Below are 27,393 nucleotides of genomic sequence, written 5' to 3' on the forward strand. Positions count from 1 at the left end.
TCTGCTTTCCCGCCAACTTTTTAAATTGATTCCACCGGAAATTCGTCTATAGATGCGTTTGTTTCCGAAAAGTGAACGTTTCACGAGTCAACAGCAACGTCTTTCGAGAAGTTATAGGCGCTGTTTGCGACATTTTTCTTTCTTTATCCGTCATCCAATGTTTTGTGTAATGAAATAACACGTTGGTTAGCGAGTAATTTCGATCCTAGTGTTCATAGTCGTAATTAAGTAACCGCTAGATTACGATTAATTCTAATATGGGCGACGAAAGCCACCCGAAAACTCTCTACGTCGGTAATTTAGACGCGAGTGTCACAGAAGATTTTCTATGCGCGTTGTTCGGCCAAATTGGCGAAGTAAAAGGTTGTAAGATAATCCGTGAGCCCGGAAATGATCCTTATGCGTTTCTCGAGTTCACGAATCACTCGGCGGCGGCTACGGCCCTGGCCGCCATGAACAAGCGAGTGTTTCTGGACAAGGAGATGAAGGTTAACTGGGCGACGAGTCCCGGGAACCAGCCCAAGACGGACACTAGCAACCACCACCACATATTCGTCGGTGACCTGTCGCCAGAGATCGAAACGCACATACTGCGAGAGGCTTTCGCGCCCTTTGGTGAGATCTCAAACTGCCGGATAGTCCGCGACCCACAAACGCTCAAATCTAAGGGGTACGCATTCGTTTCGTTTGTGAAGAAGGCTGATGCCGAAGCGGCTATTCAGGCTATGAACGGACAGTGGCTAGGGTCGAGGTCCATACGCACTAACTGGTCGACACGCAAGCCGCCGACTAACAGGCCCAGCGAGGGTGCGCCGAGCAGCAAGCGAGCTAAGCAGCCCACATTTGACGAGGTGTACAACCAGAGCTCACCAACTAACACAACTGTTTACTGCGGGGGCTTCACCAGCAATGTTATCACTGAGGATTTGATGCAGAATACATTCTCACAGTATGGCCAGATACAGGATATTAGAGTATTCCGAGACAAAGGCTATGCGTTTATTAGGTTCACAACTAAAGAGGCGGCAGCACATGCCATTGAGGGCACACATAACACAGAGATTAGTGGACATGCAGTAAAATGTTTCTGGGGTAAAGAAAATGGAGGAACGGGAGAGAGCCAGGTAATTATTTTTAATTAATACTATTAGTTTTCCTTCACTGAAAAGCTAGTGGTAAATATCAAAATTGCATACACGCCTGAAGTAAATTAAAGATGTATGTGTAATCCTGCAATGGGCCAGCGTGGGGAATGTAGCCCAAGCCCTAGAGCACAAGAGGAAGTCTGTGCTTGGCATTGGGATGTATACATAAAGGTTGAATAATTTATTTATTTATTTAATACTATGAGTATTGCTTGCTATCTAATTCGAATAATCCTCTTGAAGTCGTTTAATTTCAGTTCAATTAATTCTTACTTATACACTTTCAGTATAAATCAATATATTTATACAGTAAATATAAGTAGAGAATCACATAAAACAGCATAACCCATAAACAATTATACATTAACCACCCAGCTGTGTGTAGTCAGTGGGGTGACACTCAAACCTTTCTGGTGCTCTGGCTCAGAATTGCTCTGAGCAATTAATAGGGTTGGCACAGCTTGACGTCACTTTGCAAGCAAAAACAGATAATTACATGAATTTTGACAACCCTAAATAGTTGAAAGGGGTAGTGCCTTACATTGGAATGAGACAGGATGATTGGTCCCTGAATTGCTGTCAAACTTAGATTTTCGTAGGAAGTGTAATTTCTGTACGATAGTACTATTATTTTTTGTGGTGTCATTCAAAGCTGATATTGCAATTTTTATTTATGTTGACTAAGGGAGATCATTCAATTTCAATTTCAAAGCCATATATTATTGAACACACAGTTAATAATATTTAATACAATATTTATTTATGTGTTTGCAACAACCGGCTCAACAACTGTCGGCTTGACATGTCCTTTTGACACAAAGGCCTCCTCCATTGCCTTCCATCCCTCTCTCTCTGGCTAGTTGTGTCCATAGTGGACCAGCAGTTTTCTTTAAATCATCTGACCATCACTTGTATTGTCTGCCTCTTTTAGATTCAGATAAGTATATTTATTTCTCAATAGCATTACACAATTTTCATTAATACAAACAAAAATATGCACACATAATGAGATTGTCAATGTAGGTACACTAGGTACACATTTTAAACTAACATTTACATTATTTTACAAATTTGAAGCATTTAAAAAATGTAATATATATATAGATAAAAATATAATGCAATCACAATTACATAATATACAATTTGAATGATACTTTTATCATAGTCTGTATAATATTTTTCTTTTTGTGTAGCATGGGGTCCACTCAGTCAGTATGTTTGACCACTTCTGCTTTTCCCTGAGCATGTGGCCTGCCCACTTCCAATTTAGAGTTTTTGTTTCAGAGTTACATCTTCTAATTTCGTGGCCTCTTATTTCCGTCACCCGTTTTCTGTCTCTTTCAGGGAGATCATTAAAATGCACTAAATTCATCAAAAAATGAGTCAATAATTTATGCCTGATGCCAGAGTCATTAATAATCTGTATCCTGCTAGAGGCAGTAAACAATTCCACTTTCCCTTTACATATTTCTAATATTACTGTAATGAGTCACATCTAGTACAATACATCGCAAACCTAATTGAGTGAACTTTGGAACTCTGGTGATTAATTGGTAAAAACCTAGATTCCTAGTAAGATAGTCCCATAGTATTTATCAGTATATTGTATTTTTTCTAACATTAGCTAGCTTGCTTCGGCTAAAATAATAACAGGATATTTATTATTTTAGCCATAGTATTAAGGGGCCTACTGATTACCAGTTTGCGGACGACAATGGCCTCTCAATGTTAGTTATTCGCAAGAGCTGAAAATCGTATAAGTGACAGGCTGATATTGTCCGGCAAACTGATAATCAATGGGCCCCTTTGAAGATACTTTTTTTTTAAAAGGGGAATGTTTTTTGATAATAACTGAAAGCAAAAATTTTATTTTTTTGGAATTCATATCAGTATGAAATTATATTATTTATCTGTTCAGCTGGACAAAAAGTCAGCAGCAGAAGGTGCTGAGCTGGCGGGTTGTTCAAAATGAACTGATACACCTAGTCACCTACTGTAGAGAAAATAAAAGAGTGAAAGTCATTGATAACTTCACCTGTTTAGCTAAAGTGGACTTCAAACAAAATTGCCAATAATATAAACAAAACTTCGTAATCTTGCACTTTATAAGGACAACTATGATTTCATCAACAGTTTATATTACTTAAATCTTTTATTTATATCAATTATTAGTTAATATATACAGTGCCGGATTAAGACATTTTGGTGCCCTAAGCATTTCTAGACCATGGTGCCCCCTCATCAAGATTACATTGAATTTTATTGGTAAATTGAGTGACGTTTATTGCCGGATTACTGCTGAGAATAGAATGTTCAATCCGTCACATCATTTTATCACGGAAATTGACAGTACTGCAGCAGTATTGTTCCAAGAGTAGGTAAGGTCAAGTGTAAGCAAATTCGAAAACCGTGCTTCGCATAAGTCCGGAGGCCAAGCCAACCAATGTCTAAGTGTAAGCGAAGACGTAAGACATAAGCCGTTCTCCGCACAGGGTTTTGCAACCTCTAGAGCTTTCCTGCGAAGCTCATTCATGTGAGGGCAAAGGCCGAACTTCAGTAGGGGCTTAGCCATTGGCCATTGGTTCTTGTCAGAACCAGTACCAATGGCAACAAATGTCGTAAATAGCAAATTATTGTTTACGAAAACGGGACTTAATAGGGTAAGTTTTAAAATTACCTCTGACCAGACGTTTCAAGGCCGGCGTTGTCCCCATGGTCTCGGAGAAGACTGTATAAAGTCGACATCATTATTTTGACGTTGGAGGTAATTTTAGAACTTAATCAAACGCGATTAAGTCCCGTTTTTTTTAAATAATAATGTGTCACAATTAAGCCAATACAATTAGATTTTTTCGACCTAAAAATACGTGTAATCCGAGTTTGCTCCATTCCAGGAGGTGTGCATAAATGTTTCCTCATTTTTAATTTTTTTGCTTGTAAATCGAAAACGGTACGGCGGACGGAAAATCTGTTCTAATTACGAGTATTATTAAAATTGATATCTGAGGATCCGAAATGTAATTTAACTATGTTCTTGCAATAAAATATATTGATTGATCGATTGATTGATTTAAGGTACCTTAATATGTATTCGTAGTAAATTGTAAAAAAAGGTCGACATTTTTTATTTTTGGTAAAATCATGTTAATGATCCGAAAACGCTTTCTTACCAGTGTCTGATCCACCAAGTGCTATTGTAATTGATAGTGGGTTCCTTCTACATCGAGTGGTTTGGCAATCCAAAGGAAAAACTTATCTCCTTAGGATCCCAAAATGTATGCACACCTCCTGGGATAGAACAAACTCGGATTACACGCATTTAGGACCGAATAAATGTATTAAAACAATTTCCAGCTTGCTGGGAATTAATTTCTCAAAACGCTATTATTGGATCTAATTTGATTGGCCTAAATCGTAAAGGTTTAAATCAGTGTTTTTAAAGGTAAAGTCATAGGTCGAGCTGCAAGAAAACAAGGCTTGAATTTGACCAAAGGCGAGGTATGGATAGCTGGACGTCCGGAGCGTCCGATCGCGGCGCGTTTTCGTATAATACAACCTTTATTACACTTTGACAATTAGGTCGCAGGATCGCGGCTCTACAGCACTCGGCCTGGCCGATATATCTGGTGTACAAGAGAGCAAAATACGCTACAAAATCTGTAATCTACGTCGAGAAAATCGGCTGGCCACAAGCCCGACGGTAAGATTTTTTGGCCATGAGCTTTGATGGCCTCCGCGTAAGGTTGGAGATGTGCTTACGTGTCCTCACTCTCTTACGACCCTTCGTTATTAGATGGGTAGTTGCACACGTATCAAAAAGTTTCGTGTACATAAGTACTACACTACGACTGCGATGCTGATGCAGCCTGCGCGTTTTTTTTTTCCTACGATTTTGGTGCCCCCCTACACGTGGTGCCCTAAGCAAGTGCTTATTTTGCTTAATGGTTAATCCGGCACTGAATATATATATTATAGGACATTATTACACAAATTGACTAAGTCCCACAGTAAGGGGGCGTCCATTAATCGCGTCATACGTTTTTGGCTTGTTTTAGACCCCCCCCCCCCCCTCCCCCATGGTGATCTTTGGTGATATTTTCAGGACCCCCCCCCCCCCCATCCAATATGACGTGTATTTTTTTCGATAACTAAAGAACAGTTTTCTAACAAATGAACCTAAGTACACGTGTTTTGACAGTTTGGTTAATTGAAGGGCGGAAAACTATTATTTTTATTTTATTGACTATAATACAGTATAGCACAGATGAAAAAAAAAATACACGTGATACGTGTCCATACCCCCCGTCCCCTGTGGTGATCATTGGTGATTTTTTGCTGACCCCCTCCCCCCCTATACAATATGACGCGATTAATGGACGCCCCCTAAGCTCAATAAGGCTTGTGTTGAGGGTACTTAGACAACGATATATATAATATATAAATATTTATAAATACTTAAATATATAGAAAACACCCATGACTCAGGAACAAATATCCATGGTCATCACACAAATACATGCCCTTACCAGGATTTGAACCCGGGACCATCAGCTTCGTAGGCAGGGTCACTACCCACAAGGCCAAACCGGTCATCAAAATATATGTTAGTTAATAATATTTCAATTAAAACAATTAGTAATAATACCTATTAGAGGTCATATGTCTAATGCTAACAAAAACTGTCATTTTTGTTTACATTATTTGCTATTTCTATTAAACTCCACTTTACGTGTGTTGCTGACTGTACAATTGTACATTGTATTGGATTTTTTTGCTTTTTGTTAATTAATTATCAAACTTGCATTCCCACTTGAGGAGTTTGTTAGATGAAGGGTTATGGTTATATCTGATTTGAAAATCAATCTTACAGTTAAATTTAAGTGTGACAAGGTATATAACTACTATGTTCTATTTAGCATTTTTTTAATAATACAGCTGTTTGTGGTTTTGTATAAAAACATTACACTTTCATAAATTTTTATTCAATTACCAGACCGACTGTTTCAATATATTTGCACAGTACCAATAATTTTACGACCTTGTACATTGCAACCATGTAATCTCAAAAGCAGTGTAATTGTGTCACTGTCCATGGAAATTACAGTGACCAGTTTTGATTGCTTTCGAGTGTATCATCAGGTGACAACCAAAACTGAGTGATAACGAAAGTAACGAAACAAGGTTGTTTTTTTTTTTTAATTGATGAGTTTTGGGTTGTCAACTGATGGCATAGCTATAGATGTATGGTATGGCTATTTAATTTATTAATTATATACTAACATTAGATATAAGAATTAATATTGTATACTAACAAATTGTATGAGTTGAATAATAAATAAATGAATGATTGAATGAGTTGAATGTTGTAATTGAAATAAAGCCCCATTTAGTGCCACTAACCTGGGGTTAACCAGTTAAACCTGTAGTGAATGGTACCTCCACCTTTTAATTGCTTAGAAATTTTTATCAAGCATGCTCTTGTCGCTGCCGGTACGAAGGCGAAATGAGCTGGATATTGTATGTTTTATACATATATCAGACTACGGCAGTTAAAAGGTTAATGGTTATCCGTATAATTTACACTGGCTCAAAAGTTACAACAGGACGGTACTAAAGTGTAACATAATTGTTTCAGAGTACACCAAGCACCACAGCAGCTCCGCCCGCCATGGGCGCGCAGACGCAGGGGTACCCCGGCTACCCGTACCAGCAGCAAGGCATGGGATATTGGTATGCCCAGGTAAGCTGCACATATATCATGGGGCTTAAAGGAACAGATGATAGTGCAACCAAATGTCATCTCTTCCTTTAAGCCCCATTTAAACGGATCATGGAATATTCAACACATTGCTGTGATGCATGATGTACATATTTATAATTATTTATTTCAAATAACAAATTGCACCTTACAGCTAATGCCAAAGAGGCACAAATTGGAACACATTAACAACATAAAGCATTAACATTATAAAGCAATAACACATGAGCAGCTAAGACACAGGAATTCATAACGGTATAGTACTCTCAGGCATCTCTCTTTCTAATATCCTCTTGCATTCCATTATCACTCGTCCCATCGCACTCACAAACAAATCGCACTGTGGCCGTGCCTCGAGCAGGGAGTTGAGCAGTGCGTGAGCGCTGATGAAGTAGATGTTTGTTGCGGTGCATGTGGGTTTATGGGATCCCGCATCGCCTTTGTTGGCTATAAAAATCGATAGCTGCGCGGCAATTCTTGCTACAAAGCGTGATTCCACAGGAGGTGGCAGAGCACGACGAAGACTTTTCTGCGACGGTTCGCCAGCCAGTCATCGTCGTACTTTAATGTTTTTTTTTTTTTTTTTTTAATTGGGACTTGCGAACTATGTGTTATATGTTACAAAACCGTGTTTGGCTATCAGTGTTCAGGTACTGGGTATACACTACAAAATAAGTTTGTAAATTTATGCAAAGTTTATTTTCTTATAACCGTAGTTTAGTTATTTAGTAAAGTTACAAAACCAGTTCGGCTATCTATTTTTTTCAGTGTAATGTCGTGACGCCATTCCGGTCTCATTTCGGCGTTTTTCTCCCAAACAGGGACTGAAAAACCGCAAAAGACCGGTAACCTAAAATAAAGGTATCAATTGAATAGGTATCCAAAGCTAAGGGTACCCGAATAAAATCGCAAAAGACCGATACCTAAGATAAGGGTATCAATTGAATAGGTATCCAAAGCTAACGGTACCCGAATAAAATCGCACAAGACGGATACCTAAACTAAGGGTATCAATTGAAAAGCTATACAACTGTAACGGTACCCGAATAAAATCGCAAACGACCGATACCTACACAAAGGGTATCAATTGAATAAGTATCCAAAGCTAACGGTACCCGAATAAAATCGCACAAGACCGATACCTAAACTAAGGGTATCAATTGAAAAGGTATACAACTGTAACGGTACCCGAATAAATAAAATGTAATAGGTACATTTTTCAAACGGTACCGCTACAGTTGAAAGGGTACCGTACGGTACCGTTTCAACTAGACTTCTACTTTGGAATCCAAGATGGCGGCCGTGCACTCTGTCATAAAAGTCGTCATGGATATCGTTTTATAGGTTTTAGGGAGTGCAGATTTCGAAAATGATGACCATTTTGGAATCCAAGATGGCGGCCGTGCACTCTGTCATAAAAGTCGTCATGGATATCATTTGATAGGTTTTAGGGAGTGCAGATTTCGAAAATGATGACCATTTTGGAATCCAAGATGGCGGCCGTGCATTCTGTCTTAAAAGTCGTCATGGATATCGTTTTATAGGTTTTAGGGAGTGCAGATTTCGAAAATGATGACCATTTTGGAATCCAAGATGGCGGCCGTGCACTCTGTCATAAAAGTCGTCATGGATATCGTTTTATAGGTTTTAGGGAGTGCAGATTTCGAAAATGATGACCATTTTGGAATTCAAGATGGCGGCCGTGCATTCTGTCATAAAAGTCGTCATGGATATCGTTTTATAGGTTTTAGGGAGTGCAGATTTCGAAAATGATGACCATTTTGGAATCCAAGATGGCGGCCGTGCACTCTGTCATAAAAGTCGTCATGGATATCATTTTATAGGTTTTAGGGAGTGCAGATTTCGAAAATGATGACCATTTTGGAATCCAAGATGGCGGCCGTGCACTCTGTCATAAAAGTCGTCATGGATATCGTTTTATAGGTTTTAGGGAGTGCAGATTTCGAAAATGATGACCATTTTGGAATCCAAGATGGCGGCCGTGCACTCTGTCATAAAAGTCGTCATGGATATCATTTTATAGGTTTTAGGGAGTGCAGATTTCGAAAATGATGACCATTTTGGAATCCAAGATGGCGGCCGTGCACTCTGTCATAAAAGTCGTCATGGATATCGTTTTATAGGTTTTAGGGAGTGCAGATTTCGAAAACGATGACCATTTTGGAATCCAAGATGGCGGCCGTGCATTCTGTCATAAAAGTCGTCATGGATATCGTTTTATAGGTTTTAGGGAGTGCAGATTTCGAAAATGATGACCATTTTGGAATCCAAGATGGCGGCCGTGCACTCTGTCATAAAAGTCGTCATGGATATCGTTTTATAGGTTTTAGGGAGTGCAGATATCGAAAATGATGACCATTTTGGAATCCAAGATGGCGGCCGTGCACTCTGTCATAAAAGTCGTCATGGATATCGTTTTATAGTTTTAGGGAGTGCAGATTTCGAAAATGATGACCATTTTGGCATCCAAGATGGCGGCCGTGCACTATGTCATTAAAGTCGTCATGGATATCGTTTTATAGGTATTAGGGAATGCAGATTTCGAAATTGATGACCATTTTGGAATCCAAGATGGCGGCCGTGCATTCTGTCATAAAAGTCGTCATAGATATCGTTTTATAGGTTTTAGGGAGTGTAGATTTCGAAAATGATGACCATTTTGGAATCCAAGATGGCGGCCGTGCACTCTGTCATAAAAGTCGTCATGGATATCGTTTTATAGGTTTTAGGGAGTGCAGATTTCGAAAATGATGACCATTTTGGAATCGAAGATGGCGGCCGTGCATTCTGTCATAAAAGTCGTCATGGATATCGTTTTATAGGTTTTAGGGAGTGCAGATTTCGAAAATGATGACCATTTTGGAATCCAAGATGGCGGCCGTGCACTCTGTCATAAAAGTCGTCATAGATATCGTTTTATAGGTTTTAGGGAGTGCAGATTTCGAAAATGATGACCATTTTGGAATCCAAGATGGCGGCCGTGCACTCTGTCATAAAAGTCGTCATGGATATCATTTTATAGGTTTTAGGGAGTGCAGATTTCGAAAATGATGACCATTTTGGAATCCAAGATGGCGGCCGTGCATTCTGTCATAAAAGTCGTCATGGATATCGTTTTATAGGTTTTAGGGAGTGCAGATTTCGAAATTGATGACCATTTTGGAATCCAAGATGGCGGCCGTGCACTCTGTCATAAAAGTCGTCATGGATATCGTTTTATAGGTTTTAGGGAGTGCAGATTTCGAAAATGGTGACCATTTTGGAATCCAAGATGGCGGCCGTGCACTCTGTCATAAAAGTCGTCATGGATATCGTTTTATAGTTTTAGGGAGTGCAGATTTCGAAAATGATGACCATTTTGGCATCCAAGATGGCGGCCGTGCACTATGTCATTAAAGTCGTCATGGATATCGTTTTATAGGTATTAGGGAATGCAGATTTCGAAATTGATGACCATTTTGGAATCCAAGATGGCGGCCGTGCTTTCTGTCATAAAAGTCGTCATAGATATCGTTTTATAGGTTTTAGGGAGTGCAGATTTCGAAAATGATGACCATTTTGGAATCCAAGATGGCGGCCGTGCACTCTGTCATAAAAGTCGTCATGGATATCATTTTATAGGTTTTAGGGAGTGCAGATTTCGAAAATGATGACCATTTTGGAATCCAAGATGGCGGCCGTGCATTCTGTCATAAAAGTCGTCATGGATATCGTTTTATAGGTTTTAGGGAGTGCAGATTTCGAAGATGATGAACATTTTGGAATCCAAGATGGCGGCCGTGCACTATGTCATTAAAGTCGTCATGGATATCGTTTTATAGGTTTTAGGGAGTGCAGATTTCGAAAATGATGACCATTTTGGAATCCAAGATGGCGGCCGTGCACTCTGTCATAAAAGTCGTCATGGATATCGTTTCATAGGTTTTAGGGAGTGCAGATTTCGAAAATGATCACCATTTTGGAATCCAAGATGGCGGCCGCACGGTGGGCTGAAAATCGGCCTTCATAGAAATAGAAACCGAAGTATTAATTTTGAACTTTTTTTATTGCAATAGCTTTTGTTGGGTTTTATTGTGTCCAAAAATTAATCTTAGCTAATTTGGTTGGAAAAATAATTAATTATATATTTTTTTCAAAATCTTTGTATGGCGCGTATCAGAAAAATCGAGTTTTCTCCAAAAAAAAATTTTACCGTAATATCCTGTCAGATGATATTAAAACCAATTATTCTTGATTTTTCCACATAATTCGAATTTTCCTACGGGATGCACTTTTTTTTTTAAATCGATGTATTTTTTCTTTTTTTTAGTATTTTTTTAAAATGTAATACGGTTATACTTGTTACTTTGACTACAAAAAATTAATTTGAGTTAGATCGAACCAATAATCTACGCGTAGTGAATTTTTGTTGCAGATGATTTAAGTACCAATTATTAAGGATATTTTGACATTACGCGAACTTTTCTACCGTATGCACTTATTTAATAAAAATAAAAATCTTATTTTTTCATGCTGAAATAACTTTTGCTCATTGTTTTAATTAAGTAGATAAATAATAAACATACAAGAGTTACAAGTAGAAAATTGAAAATAAAACCATTAGATCCATCATTCACTACGCGTAAGTTATTGGTTCGATCAAACTCAAATTCATTTTTTGTAGTCAAAATAACGAGTATAACCGTATTAAAAATATATATATATCGATTATAAAAAAAGTGCACCCCGTAGGAAAATTCTAATTATGTGGAAAAGTCAAGAATAATTGGTTTTAAAATCATCTGTCAGGATATTACGGTTAAATTTTATTTTCGGAGAAAACTCGATTTTTCTGATACGCGCCATACAAAGATTTTGAAAAGAATAAAAATAACTAATTATTTTTCCAACCAAATTAGCTAAGTTTTGAGCTATATGTTTGAGCCTTTTGGGGTGGAAACCCTTGGGCCGTGGGGACCCACTATAGTGACATCTGGTGGCGTAGTTTGCATAATTGGAAGTCGACTTTAAGCAAAAGTTAGAGATGTCTCGATTCAATTAATATAAATCGCGTCCATCTTAACTAATGTTAACTACATTTCTAAGTGTCGCCCCATGAGTAAGACTGACACCGATAAGGCCAGAGTCAAAACGCGAGTGCAAGACATTCACCATGGAATTCGTGGATTTAGATAAAGTGAAAAGTAAAAGTAAGTTACGTTATATTCATAAAATAGGTCCTCTGGGATCCTCAGATATCGATTTTCATCTTAATCTGAGCTTAAATGCCGAAATTTAAAATGGCGTGCGTGTTCTAAAAATTTGACCTCAGGAATCATAATAAAGGTCCTCTGGGATCCTCAGATATCGATTTTCATCTTAATCTGAGCTTAAATGCCGAAATTTAAAATGGCGTGCGTTTTCTAAAAATTTTACCTCGGAATCATAATAAAGGTCCTCTGGGATCCTCAGATATCGATTTTCATCTCAATCTGAGCATAAATGCCGAAATAAAAAATGGCGTGCGTTTTCTAAAAATTTGACCTCAGATTCACAATAAAGGTCCTCTGGGATCCCCAGATATCGATTTACATCTCAATCTGAGCTTAAATGCCGAAATCAAAAATGGCGTGCGTTTTTTACAAATTTGACCTCAGAATCATAATAAAGGTCCTCTGGGGTCCTCAGATATCTATTTTCATCTTAATCTGAGCTTAAATGCCCAAATTTAAAATGGCGTGCGTTTTCTAAAAATTTGACCTCAGAATCATAATAAAGATCCTCTGGGATCCTCAGATATCGATTTTCATCTTAATCTGAGCTTAAATGCCGAAATTTAAAATGGCGTGCGTTTTCTAAAAAATTGACCTCAGATTCACAATAAAGGTCCTCTGGGATCCTCAGATATCGATTTTCATCTCAATCTGAGCTTAAATGCCGAAATCAAAAATGGCGTGCGTTTTCTAAAAATTTGACCTCAGATTCACAATAAAGGTCCTCTGGGATCCTCAGATATCGATTTTCATCTCAATCTGAGCTTAAATGCCGAAATCAAAAATGGCGTGCGTTTTCTACAAATTTGACCTCAGAATCATAATAAAGATCCTCTGGGATCCTCAGATATCGATTTTCACCTTAATCTGAGCTTAAATGCCGAAATTTAAAATGGCGTGCGTTTTCTAAAAATTTGACCTCAGAATCATAATAAATATCCTCTGGGATCCTCAGATATCGATTTTCACCTTAATCTGAGCTTAAATGCCGAAATTTAAAATGGCGTGCGTTTTCTAAAAATTTGACCTCGGAATCATAATAAAGGTCCTCTGGGATCCTCAGATATCGATTTTCATCTCAATCTGAGCTTAAATGCCGAAATCAAAAATGGCGTGCGTTTTCTAAAAATTTGACCTCAGATTCACAATAAAGGTCCTCTGGGATCCTCAGATATCGATTTTCATCTCAATCTGAGCTTAAATGCCGAAATCAAAAATGGCGTGCGTTTTCTACAAATTTGACCTCAGAATCATAATAAAGGTCCTCTGGGATCCTCAGATATCGATTTACATCTGAATCTGAGCTTAAATGCCGAAATAAAAAATGGCGTGCGTTTTCTAAAAATTTGACCTCAGAATCATAATAAAGATCCTCTGGGATCCTCAGATATCGATTTTCATCTTAATCTGAGCTTAAATGCCGAAATTTAAAATGGCGTGCGTTTTCTAAAAAATTGACCTCAGATTCACAATAAAGGTCCTCTGGGATCCTCAGATATCGATTTTCATCTCAATCTGAGCTTAAATGCCGAAATCAAAAATGGCGTGCGTTTTCTAAAAATTTGACCTCAGATTCACAATAAAGGTCCTCTGGGATCCTCAGATATCGATTTTCATCTCAATCTGAGCTTAAATGCGGAAATAAAAAATGGCGTGCGTTTTCTAAAAATTTGACCTCAGAATCATAATAAAGATCCTCTGGGATCCTCAGATATCGATTTTCACCTTAATCTGAGCTTAAATGCCGAAATTTAAAATGGCGTGCGTTTTCTAAAAATTTGACCTCAGAATCATAATAAATATCCTCTGGGATCCTCAGATATCGATTTTCATCTCAATCTGAGCTTAAATGCCGAAATCAAAAATGGCGTGCGTTTTCTAAAAATTTGACCTCAGATTCACAATAAAGGTCCTCTGGGATCCTCAGATATCGATTTTCATCTCAATCTGAGCTTAAATGCCGAAATCAAAAATGGCGTGCGTTTTCTACAAATTTGACCTCAGAATCATAATAAAGGTCCTCTGGGATCCTCAGATATCGATTTACATCTGAATCTGAGCTTAAATGCCGAAATAAAAAATGGCGTGCGTTTTCTAAAAATTTGACCTCAGAATCATAATAAAGATCCTCTGGGATCCTCAGATATCGATTTTCATCTTAATCTGAGCTTAAATGCCGAAATTTAAAATGGCGTGCGTTTTCTAAAAATTTGACCTCGGAATCATAATAAAGGTCCTCTGGGATTCTCAGATATCGATTTTCATCTCAATCTGAGCTTAAATGCCGAAATCAAAAATGGCGTGCGTTTTCTACAAATTTGACCTCAGAATCATAATAAAGGTCCTCTGGGATCCTCAGATATCGATTTTCATCTCAATTTGAGCTTAAATGCCGAAATCAAAAATGGCGTGCGTTTTATAAAAATTTGACCTCAGATTCACAACAAAGGTCCTCTGGGATCCTCAGATATCGATTTTCATCTCAATCTGAGCTTAAATGCCGAAATCAAAAATGGCGTGCGTTTTCTACAAATTTGACCTCAGAATCATAATAAAGGTCCTCTGGGATCCTCAGATATCGATTTACATCTGAATCTGAGCTTAAATGCCGAAATCAAAAATGGCGTGCGTTTTCTAAAAATTTGACCTCAGAATCATAATAAAGATCCTCTGGGATCCTCAGATATCGATTTTCATCTTAATCTGAGCTTAAATGCCGAAATTGAAAATGGCGTGCGTTTTCTAAAAATTTGACCTCGGAATCATAATAAAGGTCCTCTGGGATTCTCAGATATCGATTTTCATCTCAATCTGAGCTTAAATGCCGAAATCAAAAATGGCGTGCGTTTTCTACAAATTTGACCTCAGAATCATAATAAAGGTCCTCTGGGATCCTCAGATATCGATTTTCATCTCAATCTGAGCTTAAATGCCGAAATCAAAAATGGCGTGCGTTTTATAAAAATTTGACCTCAGATTCACAACAAAGGTCCTCTGGGATCCTCAGATATCGATTTTCATCTCAATCTGAGCTTAAATGCCGAAATCAAAAATGGCGTGCGTTTTCTACTAATTTGACCTCAGAATCATAATAAAGGTCCTCTGGGATCCTCAGATATCGATTTTCATCTCAATCTGAGCTTAAATGCCGAAATCAAAAATGGCGTGCGTTTTCTAAAAATTTGACCTCAGAATCATAATAAAGATCCTCTGGGATCCACAGATATCGATTTTCATCTTAATCTGAGCTTAAATGCCCAAATCCAAGATGGCGGGCGATCATTCAAATTGAGTGACCGGTTTGTATTCGGGTATCCGATCGCGTGGCAAGATACTTTTACTTAAGGGTACCGTTGGACGGAAGCTTGTTTGGATACCCAAAGTATTGATATCGCTTCCGGAATGCTATTTTAACGGTCGGGTACCCTTTCAAAATTGTTTTAAAGTCTAAGGGTACCGTTTGGACGGAAGCTTGTTTGGATACCTAAAGTATTGATACCGCTTCCGTAATGCTATTTCAACGGTCGGGTACCGTTTCAAAATTGTTTTAAAGGTACTTTTATTTAACGGTACCGTTTGGACGGAAGCTTATTTGGATACCCAAAGCGTTGATATCGGTACCGAAATGCTAGTTTAACGGTCGGGTACCCTTTAAAAAGACCGGTCAAAACCGTTTTTAAGGGTACCTTTTCAGTCCCTGCTCCCAAATAGTACAATGAATTCAGTCAATCCCGTTTACCCTTTGGGTACGGAACCCTAAAAAGGTGAAACATTTCTGCAATTGTTAACTCCAGACAAGTATGAATCATGAAATATTATGCTGAAAAGACCACAGCAAAATAATCAGAAACGGAAACTAATTGATTTAACTCGAAGCAGTGTTATCTCTAATTGCTACTCGTAGGTTTAATCACTGATTACATTTGTTTGCATCTTTTATAGGCATATGTTATTTACATATATGTCGCCATCACACAAACTATTCGACGAAGTCCTATCGCGTTTATCGCTGGAGCCAAGCTGAGTTGGCAACGATTTTATTAGCACAGACTGCGCCAGGGTATTCTAAATTTCAAACGTGTATGAAATTATGAGGTTTAGTTAATACGTGCAAAGTCTGTCCTATCAAAATTACTGCCAACTTAGCTTGGACTGACTCTAGCGGTAAAACTGTATAAGGCTGCGTTTCCACCAGATATGTGCTAGGATGCGTAGCGAGGGATGTGTTTGTTAAGAACCAAATAGAATAATTTGATTTGTTTGCGTGTAGTGATTTTTATTTGTTCTTAAAGATGTTTTATTATTCAAGTAGGCATATTACAACGCACTTATGAACGTCAAATAAAGCTTCTGACCCGAGAAGATTTAAATCCCCCCTCAATTGGAGGAGGGTATCCCAATATGGACCGGCAAGAAGCTCAGCGGGACACATCTTTTCAAAACATTACATCTTATAATTAACATGCATTAAATAAGAAAACATACAATTTAGATTACTATAGAAATCATGCAATTACATACAGTAGCTACTTTTCATTATAGAAATTTGATTAAAAAATATATATGTCTTATCAAATTATAAAAATACGTAGTACTTAACAATCATCCCTCGCTACGCATCCTCGCACACCTCTGGTCGAAACACACCTTAGGCTGCCATTTCACCAAGGTGTAGATTAGAGGAATCAGCCAATAGCATTAAATTAGTTATAATACTTATAATCCACATCAGAGGGCCTACCGCGAACCACGTTCGACGTGTTGCCTCTCTATCGCACTTGTAAATTCGTACGTAAGTGTGACAGGGAGGCAACACGTCGAACGTGGTTCGCGGTAGGCCCTCTGTTCTCCACTCCGCTGGAACACTCCGCCACTGATGGCCATGGTCGGCTCTTTATCATTTGTCACCATGCCTGTCACTTTCTAACAAGTATGTAAGCGCGAATGACGGGCATAGTGACAAGCGATAAAAATGGAATCATGCTGCCACTGCAGGATCTAATAGTTCTACATGCCAAATGTCTTCAAAATTGGTTCAGTATTCTTCTTCTTCTTAGTCTTCTCAGAGTAGTCGTGGCTGTTGCGGACGTTGTACGGGCTTTTTCATTGTTTCACGCCATGCTTCTCTATTTATTGCCGCACGCACGGATTTAAACGCGAAACAGTGAGAGCTTTCAGTTGGTACACCTGTATTATAGGTGTAAAAATGTCTGTCAGTTTGTAAACAACTCTTCTAGAATTTTGCTATTTCACTTAATTATTTAGACACGTGACATGAATACATATGACATGAAAGTACCCTTATTAGCACGTAATAGCGTTTCATTAGTTAATGAATTAAACGTGAATGCGATTAAAAATTACATGTTCTTACAGTTAACTAAACATCACTAGGCCTTATATCGTTGCAGTATGGTTGAACATTCGCCATCAATTATATCGGAGCGGCCAAGGTGCTAAAAATATCTAAACATGCACTTTAATTTGTGGTTCCATACAATGTGTATCACGAAAGGGAGCGAACGCGTGTGTTAATTTAAACAATAAATTAGGTTCGTTAGGTTAATTGTCATTAAGGAGACTGAGCTTAACTTAACATGATCATTAACCCCCTTATTCATAAAACTTATCAAGCCTCAATTAATTTATGTTTTATCCCTTTCTTACAAATACATATGTCAAAATGACAGATTAAGATAAACGATTAATAGCTAATTGAGGATTGTAGCGCGTTTATTTGACAAGGAAAAATATAGAATTTAAACTGTTGTGAGACACTAACATTAAGCGGGCGACGCGGCGTGCAGCAGTACGCGAAGCGCGATCATCGTGAACGCTACTCGCACTGTTAGTGCTTGAAAAAGGAGACCTAGGCTCTTCAAAACATGTCGCACGAATGACTAAAAACACGTGAGTTCAGCCGTAAGCTTCATGAAAAATATTATTAGGAAAATTATTATCAAAAATATCACAAATATCTCATGAACTAGAGGAAGGAAAAAACGTACTAACGTAATGCGGTATTTATACGAGGCATTGACGTCGTTTATAATGTTTATGTATTTATTTATACAAGGAATTCCAACAGCTACAAAAGATAGGTACATTAAACTTTTTAAATAGTAATACAGAGCCAATTACAGGAACTCGAGAAACTGTATATATAATTAATTACACAGTACACACTAGACACAAAAGCACATGTGACACAAGACAAGACATTACAATATGGAATATATCACGACAATAACAATTTAAAATAAAAAAAGCGGCCAAGTGCGAGTCGGACTCGCCCATGAAGTGTTCCGTACGTGCTTATGACGTATTAAAAAAACTACTTACTAGATCTCGTTCAAACTAATTTTCGGTGGAAATTTGCATGGTAATAATAATAATAAAATTCTTTATTGCACACTACATAAAAACAGATACAGAAATTGATAAAATATACACATTGGTAGGTAACAACAGGCGGACTTATCGCTAAACAGCGATCTCTTCCAGACAACCTTCAGATAGTGAGATGGCGAACGAAGCGAAGTTAACGGGTGGTGCAAAATGCATGTGTGTGTAAATGTACTAATGTATATCATATATTTTTTAGTTTTATCATTCTCTTATTTTAGAAGTTACGGGGGAGGCACACACACACACACACACACACACACACACCCACCCACACACACACACACACACGAAGACATTCTCAGAATTTGGAAGTGTCTCTCGCGCAAACTATTCAGTTTAGAAAAAAATGATCTTAGAAACCTTAATATCATTTTTGAAGACCTATCCATAGGAACTCTGTGATAAAACAACGCTACCTGTGTTTGGATTGGATTTCTCAGAATGTCTCGACGATTAGTTTGCCTGTTGAAAGAAAAGTACAGTCAGCGATAAAAGCTTGTATCAATAATGAAATATTTATGTTACAACTTATAATTAACTTTGCGTGTTGTTGTAATTAATTATAACTTCTTTATTCATTTAAAATCTTGGATTGCCTAACCCAAGATTTATAATATGAATATAAAAGTAAAATATAAAAAAAAACACTTACAAAACAACACAAAATACATATAAACACATTATGAAAAACCAAACCTAGGGTGCCGCCAGCAGCGGGGCAGGGCCCAAGCTGCCGGTGGTCAGGGCCGCAGAGAGAGGAACCGCCGCACTATCCGCGTGTCCAAGATCACAGCCTTCTGCATCTGACGCTTGATCCAACCACCTAGCGAGAGTCTGTCAAGGTGTTGGTCGAGACTCTTCGCTATGAGACCGTTAGCTGAAACATTATTACTGCTAATTATTACTTTGTGTTGTGTAAAACATGAATATTGTTTCAGGGCTACCCCGCGATACAGGGCTACATGGCCCCCGGCTACTACCAGCAATACGCCACCGCCTATAGCAATCCACAGGCCGCAGCAGCAGGTAACCTGACACTCTTTCAAAGATATTTACAACAATGTACTTAAATGCGCCAGGAGTTCAGACCTATAACCGCGAAAATCAAAGTTCGCGAATTGCGGGCATCTTTCTCTGTCACTCTAATTACGCCTTCATTGGAGTAAAAGAGAAAGATCCCCGCAATATGCGAATTTCGGTTTTCGTGGTAGGCCGCCAGGCCGAGCCGAGCCCTGAGCAGACAGCGACGTGTGTCCGCAAAATTTGCCCTTTTAGTATGTAATAGGAAACCTTGCAAGTTAAACTTGACCCACTTCCCGGTTTCCGATGAAGCTGAAAATTTGCATACATATGTAAGTCGGGTGACAATGCAATATTATGGTATCATCAAGCTGATCTGATGATGGAGACAGGAGGTAGCCATAGGAACTGAAATAAAACAACGCAACCTAATTGTGTTTGGGGTTTTTAGAATTGTCTCGATGAGTATTAGTTGCCTGTGGAAAAAAAGTACTGTCAGCGATAAAAGTTTGTACCAAAAATTAAATTTTTGATAAAAACTTATGTGTATTTTATTAAGAAACGAATACGTATACTCCCATTATCTGACACTACAGTCTCATGGGTAATTCTTTAATTACTTTATTTTAAATCTATAAATCTTTTGTCAAAAGCGATTATCGTTTATAACCGGTTATATAACCGGTAATGGGATTTGACTGGTTATTGCATTTTCTACGCGAATATCATTATTTTTTTTAGTTACTGTTAACAAAAAAAGTAAAGGAACCTCATCGTTAGCATGTGTTTGTATTTGTAGCGGGCTACCGCATGAGCATGCCGGGCGGCGGCGGCTGGAGCGGGCCGCAGCCGGCCCCCCTCGTGTACCAGGCCGTGCCCTCCGCGCCCACCTACCCCTCGCAGTAGCGCGCGTGCCCCTCGCCGTGCCCCGCGCCGTGCCCCGCGCCGTGCCCCGCGCCGCCGAGCCCGCCTGCGACCACCACTCGGTACACCGTCCGGAGGCCTGAGCAACTACCCTCGTAAGACCGTGACAGACTATTAGCCCGGTTTCAGATTAGCGTTTTATACGAGCGTATAAGCTCGTTTTTAGAAGCGCGCGTAGGAACATACGCTCGCGTGCCATTCGCACCGCGCTGATAAGCTCGTGCCGTGCGAGCTGACACGCACCGGTTCGAGCGCACACGCCGGTGTAAGCTCGTATACGAACATCCGGAGTTTTGAAGCGCGCGTATACGATCGTTTGCCGAAATGACCGTATACGCGCGTAAAATTACACTAGTCTGGAACCGCTGTTACAGTCGCCATCGGATACATCAGAGCGCCCACGGTATTCATTAATATCTGAGCGAAGCCTCTGCTATCGCCGTTGAGGGCATGTTTAGATATATTTGAGCACCTTGCCCGCTCCGATATATCCGATGGCGAGTGTAGACTGAAAATTGAACTGTACACTAAAAGAGTAGCACCTCTTTTTGCTTTGCTAATTCAAAATAATTTCAAATTAAACAACTAAGTTCAAGTTTCCCGAATATTTTGTATTGTGGGCAGTATGAGGGTATCTATTTAGGTCATTGTTATCTCAGCAATTATTATAATAGTGTAAAAGCGGTAATAATGTTCGGTTAACGATGATATAAACGGTGGAAGTGCTCCAAAACTCCTCCATACAATTTTGTAGCGCGTAGGGCCTCTAAACATCTACACGGTTTGTCGATGCGTTATGCTGGTTATACGGAAAAAATATTAGGCCGGATTTACCAAAAATACTCTGAGTTTTACCCACAGAAGTAAATTCAAGACGATATGTATGAGATATATCAATATCATTATATCATACAAATACCTACGTCCAAACTTACTAAACTTAATATGGCTTTCGAGGATTGGCACATACACAATTCTTCATTCGCTTGCTTAACTTGAATTCAGTTACCAAATATAAGTAAAAAATTATGCGGCAATGAATTGCTTTTCATCGCAAAGTAAGTGCCAATCCCCTGATCTTCGTCCAAAAATGACAGTCGCTCAAGCCTTCCCAATGTCTTCAAATCTCGTCTTATGTCTTAAACCAGTACTTACAGTATCAAATGACATACTTCGTCGTTTTGAAATTGATTCTCCAAATGCACATTTTTTTTTTCAAAATAGTGTCGAACTGTCAAGATGGTGAATACACTTGATCATATGTGTAAAGTTAAAATATTCCATAATCCATTAGAATACAGTTGAAATTTGAGTAAAATTGACAAGTATGGTAAATACGTTCAACCTTGTGAAGTATCTCAGAGTATTTAGAAAGAAAGAAGAAATCTCCAATATTCTGAAATGACTTATTTTTCACAAATATTAGTAATATGTTCTTTAACTAAGGCTGTTTCCACTATATCGTAACGACAGTCGTACCATCCGATATGTAAACACATCCGTTACCGTTATGGTGTGAACAACTCTATTTAAACATACATGCCACGACGCACGACTGTCTTTCGTCAAGCTTGGCTCACTCCGCGGTGTCGTCGCGTCGCCAAGTGCACGCGGCCGCTCCAGCCCCGGTGTCTAGCAGCAGCGGCGGCCGCGCACCATCTTGCGGTCATATCTGTCGTAATAGACGCGTTTTGTTAGAGTGAACCTTCTTTAATCTTTAGGTATTTAAACAAAAGTAAACAAAATCTACTCTCAAATGACTTCTTAAGCCAGTTGATGGTAGATGAAAACATTACATGATCAAATAATGTAGGCCAAAGTCTGGTCGGCCAGTGACAGATCCAGGTGGTTTTGTATTTGATTGGTTAACCAATAAATGTATTAACTACCCGACAATTTACAAATTGTTTACTTTTATTTGAATACCTAAAGATACAGAGTATAGTACTATTATTTATTCTGTGCTGTTGTTACGACTTAGTGGGAACGCGGCCTTACAAAAGCGATTGAAGCGAATGATGTCATCATTGAATACATTTTCGAAACTTGGTATCATCATTTTGGGCTTGAATGACCAATTAGAAAAATACAGAGATACTGTTAAATCAGTAAAGTTTTCGTATAACGTCGCGGCGCTTGTAAATTCCGACATGTGCTCGATTTTTGAAAACCGAATTGAAATCTTAAGAACTCTGTATAAGGTTTTAATTACAAGCGCAACGACGAATATATTATTTTTATTGAAACATTTATTCGAAAAAGCTAGATTAATATAACAGTGTATTGTGTTCGTAGATTATTCCATTCCATTATAGTTCTCTATATCAAAAGTGCCAGTATACCACTACCAGAAGAAGTTATATGAACAAAATTATCTGCACATGTGTAGTAAAGATACATGCGGATATGATAGGTTACATCCATATCAAATCAGTATCCCTACTACGACTTTAACACCGCCATATTTGCTAACGACTGCGTAAAGTACCTTACATTGCATCTTTTGGTACTGACATTTATGAAAGAGATGGCGTAGTCACTAGCAATTGAGGCTATTGGTTCAGTGACGGACTTAAATTGTTGAGCCATTTAGGGTTCATACTAATTTGGTTGTCGGTATGAAATGTCCAATGTAAAGTTAACCATAAATGGCTTAACAATTTTATTAAATTATGTAGATGTGACCAGAGTGTTTGTGTTTTGGTATACTGGCAGTTTGATTCAGTGTACGATTCGAATCTTAAGCAATATTAGACTATAGTAAAGTGCCTGACATAACCAAGAAAACTGGAATGATTCAATTGTTAGGAACATATGAGGCTGCCATTATTCAGTTCTAAGAATATTCCTTTGAATTGCTCTACATTTTATTGGAAAAACTTCCTTTTTCAGGGCGGTTTCAAATTAGCGTTTTATACGAGCGTATAAGCTCGTTTTTAGAAGAGCCCGTAGGAGCATACGCTCGTGTGCTATTCGTACGAGCGTTGTCGCACTATTATTAGTGCGACAACGCTCGTACCAGCCGCGCGAGCTCACACGCACCGATTCCAGCGCATACGCCGGTATAAGCTCGTATACGAACGTCCAGAGTTTTTAAGCGCGCTTATACGCTCGTTTGCCGAAACCATCGTATACGCTAGTCTGAAACCGCTCTCAGTCTTTACATACAATACTATGACAGCCTTGTTCGGAGGACAATAAGTTTTGTCACGTTTTTTCGCTTTTTGAGTTCTGTGAACTATTTTATCTACATTGTCAATAACCTACAGTCTATATTTCACTAATTCGTCTTCTGGAAAGTTGTCACAAGTGCGCAAAAATATCTGAAACAACCATAGACACAACGACATAAAAGCGTCTAATATATTTTTGCAGGTGTCTGTATAGTCGCCATCAGATCTATCGAAGCAGCCAAGGTGCTCACAAATATCTGAACACGCCGCTATTGTCAAAGAGGCGTGCAAAGATATTTTTGAGTACATCGGCCGCTCCGATATAACTGATGGCGACTGTATACCTCAAGATACGATTATACTCAATTGCCAGAAGATATCTGACGATATGAGGTTGTTTTTGGAATTATTAAAAAAGCAGTTGGTGGACCAATTCTGACTTTATGGAGGGTTAAAATATATACCGTCAAGTGGGGTGATTGGGGACAAAGGGATAACATTAGACAATTTTTTTTACTACCAACTAATCTAGTTAGCTAAAAAATGGACGCTAGATAATACTGGTAAGTTCTGATTCAAAGATTGTAACAAATACACTGCTGTCCACCACATTCATATGGAGAATATTTACCGTCTGATAACATTAGATCCTCTTGTTTCCAGTTATCCCAGGTGACTGTTCACTAAAGTGCAATAAAAATAGGTCACTATATGCAATGTTTTGTAGAAAGCGACCTGGCTTATTTGCGCTTGTAATGTAAATGATAGAGAACGAAAGCTTAGAAGTTTCATTATAACAAGCTGAAATACTAATTAGACTTTAAAACCTTTGGGATTGGATGGCAGGCAAGTCAATAATAACTATGGATATAGATGTTGTTACCTGAAACTCGTAGTCTCATTTCCTATTTATGGCGTTTTGAATACTCGTACATATCTCGATTCGTAGCGAAAATATAATTTATAGACATATATATAACCGCCTCGCGAGGAAAATGCCGCGCGAAGAAGCTCGGTCTGTGTAGACGTGCCTCGGGCGTAGCAAACGCACTCGCGGCCGCAATGCCTCTGGCGAGGCGAGTCTCCATCGACCGAGCTTGCTTGGCGCGGCAATTTCCTCGCTAGGCGGCTCTTTCTGTGTGGACAAATTATAATTTGACTTGCGAAACAATCTCAACTGTTTTGACTCCCTATTTCATCGATGATGACGGATGTTCTATCTAAGACGTTTTAGGTTCAATTTTTATTGGATTTAGCTTTTTTGACAGTCTACTATAAAATTAAGACCGATGTATAAAATATGTCCTATGCATACCTGCATAAATATAATTCCACTTTGTAGAAATACAGAAGTATTTTATACGGAAAAATGTAACATACTTATCGGCAATAAGGTACATGTAATTATAAAGTCGTTGGTAAAGTTATTAAGGCTGTTCACACACAGACATCACCAGCCGCGGCGAGCTGAGCTACTTTGAATCGTCCTGCGTCGGCTTGCTTACATGGTTATCTGTCATTACCGTGGTATCAGTGTGTGTACATCCTAAAGGTGTTGCACGCCATTAGTCAGTTTCTATACCTGTCGCATATAAATATTATTAATTTAATATAAAAATCGAGTAGTTTGGCATAAGGTATAGAAACGAGCTAGGTTTTATTTAAAGTGCTATCCTTTCTAGAAGACTAGAACCCAAAGCATGGTAAGAAAAATAGAATTGTAATGTTTTCTACGCAACGTAACTGTAAGGGTTCTATCATTATTTAGTATGACTGTCAACGATCTGTATTTTATAGGACTATTCTTTAGATGTATTTGTTTTTGAAATGATTATTGACAGAAGGTACAAATTGTTAATGTCATTGAATGGTGAACTGAAGGCCTAACCTTCGTGGTTATTGGAAGACCATATACTAAGATCGGCACTGTCAGAAACTGCACAAAACCGTATACCGACCAGTGGTCTGGGGTCGTAGAGAGGTTACCAGTGTAAAGCTATGTCCACATTTTACTTTTCATTCAAGGGCATTCGCCATAGCGCATTCAACAGTTAACACATTGAGTACCGGGAACTCGCTCGGCGGGTTCTCTGTTCGTAGTCGCTTTCCTCTACAAAGCGGGAAAACGCTGGGATCGGCTACGAGCGTAGCGCTACGAAAACGTTGGTAGCGAATGTGTTAAAATAATTCGCGGAAAATTCGCTCGACGTGGTTTAGTGGACATGTATAAATGTGGACTGAACATGTTTAGTAACTGGCACGACCACTGGCAAGGTAACTCGCCTTATAAATTAGTATCACATCATCCGATACTGGCCAAATTCCTGTACATTTTGTACGTCTAGAATAGGCAGTTAGCGGCGTTCAGAGGCGCCGGCACCTACATAGATAGGACATAACGAAATAAATTATAAATTTTTAAAAAACGTTATAAATATATAGTGGAGGGCACGATAATCTCGTGTACATAGGTTGATATTTATTGCCCGCCCGGACTGAGCCTCCGCTATAACCAGACCGTATTTATAAGTTCGCACATGTTGTTTTGTTTGACGAATTGTTATGATTTATTGTATACACTGGTAAGTCAATAAAGCAGTGGGTCTGGTAATGGGTGTTTGATTTGACGTAATTGTCTAGCCGTATGTTGTTGTGTTGATTTCTGGGTCCCGGAACCCGCTTTTGGCTCAGGTGCATGTTACTTTAACCTTTTGAACGCCAAGAACACCTAAAGGCTTCGTAATTAGTCGTGTACCGTCACGGACAACTATAGGTGTTATGGCGGACGCTGTCAAGTAAACTTTCACACTTTCTAGTAAGGTTTACATCAGCTCGCTTGCGCCCGGGATCTTGGCGTGTCAGTGACGTTTTTGTTTATGATGTAAAGCGTTCAAAAGGTTAAAAAGTTAAATTCTAATGTTACACAAATGTTGAAACTTTGAAGGCACTTTCGGGGGACTTGGCAGTTTTTGGAAAGAGCCATTTTTTTTTAAATCATTGTCCTGAGCCGCTGCGATTGAACTATAACCACATTCGGATGAGAAATTGTAAATTCTATTTAGAGGTCATTTTGTAAAAGGAAAAAATAAATAGTTTAAGTTTATTACAATTCTTGATTATTGTTGTTATTGAAACACAATTATGAAAGCTGTCCTACCTGTTCGTTTCCTTATTACATCGAGCAATAGCAATTATGATGCTTTGTACCCCTAGTGTAAATTTATTCGATAGCGTGGATGGATTGGATTTTGTATGGGATTTTGAGTTTCTAAAACGTCCCGCTAGGCGCGCTGTTTCTAAATCCTAAATGAAACTAACGCAAACGCGTACGTCACGTCACGCTATCGAATAAATTTACACTAGGGGTTCTGGTAACATTTGAGTGACCTTTCAAATACTTTTGACCGGAATATAAATGAGAATTAGCCAATATTGAATTTTATATTTCTAGAGTAGGTGAAATTTACCAGAACTGACTACTAAAAAAAGAGGTACAACTTGCAACATACTGTCTACATTACCTACAACCAAAGAGAATTTGAAAAAGAGGTGGATTGTTTAAGAAAACTTTGTAGCCACAGTAAATTTACTGCCATGATTATGATTAAAACTTTTAGAACGCCACTTGACGTTGATTCTTATTGTTTCACTGATATGTGTTAAATTTGTTAAATACCAAAAAGTGGCGCCAT

General features: G+C 38.5%; 1 protein-coding gene across 1 annotated transcript; it reads left to right on the forward strand.

Annotated features, from left to right (window-relative positions):
• The first annotated feature begins 100 nt into the window (after positions 1–100).
• On the forward strand, positions 101–26,810 carry LOC133528307 (nucleolysin TIAR). The gene is made up of 4 exons (XM_061865648.1): positions 101–1,124; positions 6,781–6,885; positions 19,523–19,610; positions 20,404–26,810. The coding sequence occupies exons 1-4, from the start codon at positions 258–260 to the stop codon at positions 20,508–20,510; spliced, it is 1,167 nt and encodes a 388-aa protein (XP_061721632.1). The 5' UTR covers positions 101–257; the 3' UTR covers positions 20,511–26,810.
• Positions 26,811–27,393: the final 583 nt, after the last annotated feature.

The sequence above is a fragment of the Cydia pomonella genome, chromosome 19, assembly GCF_033807575.1.
Source record: "Cydia pomonella isolate Wapato2018A chromosome 19, ilCydPomo1, whole genome shotgun sequence".
Lineage (NCBI taxonomy): Eukaryota > Metazoa > Arthropoda > Insecta > Lepidoptera > Tortricidae > Cydia > Cydia pomonella.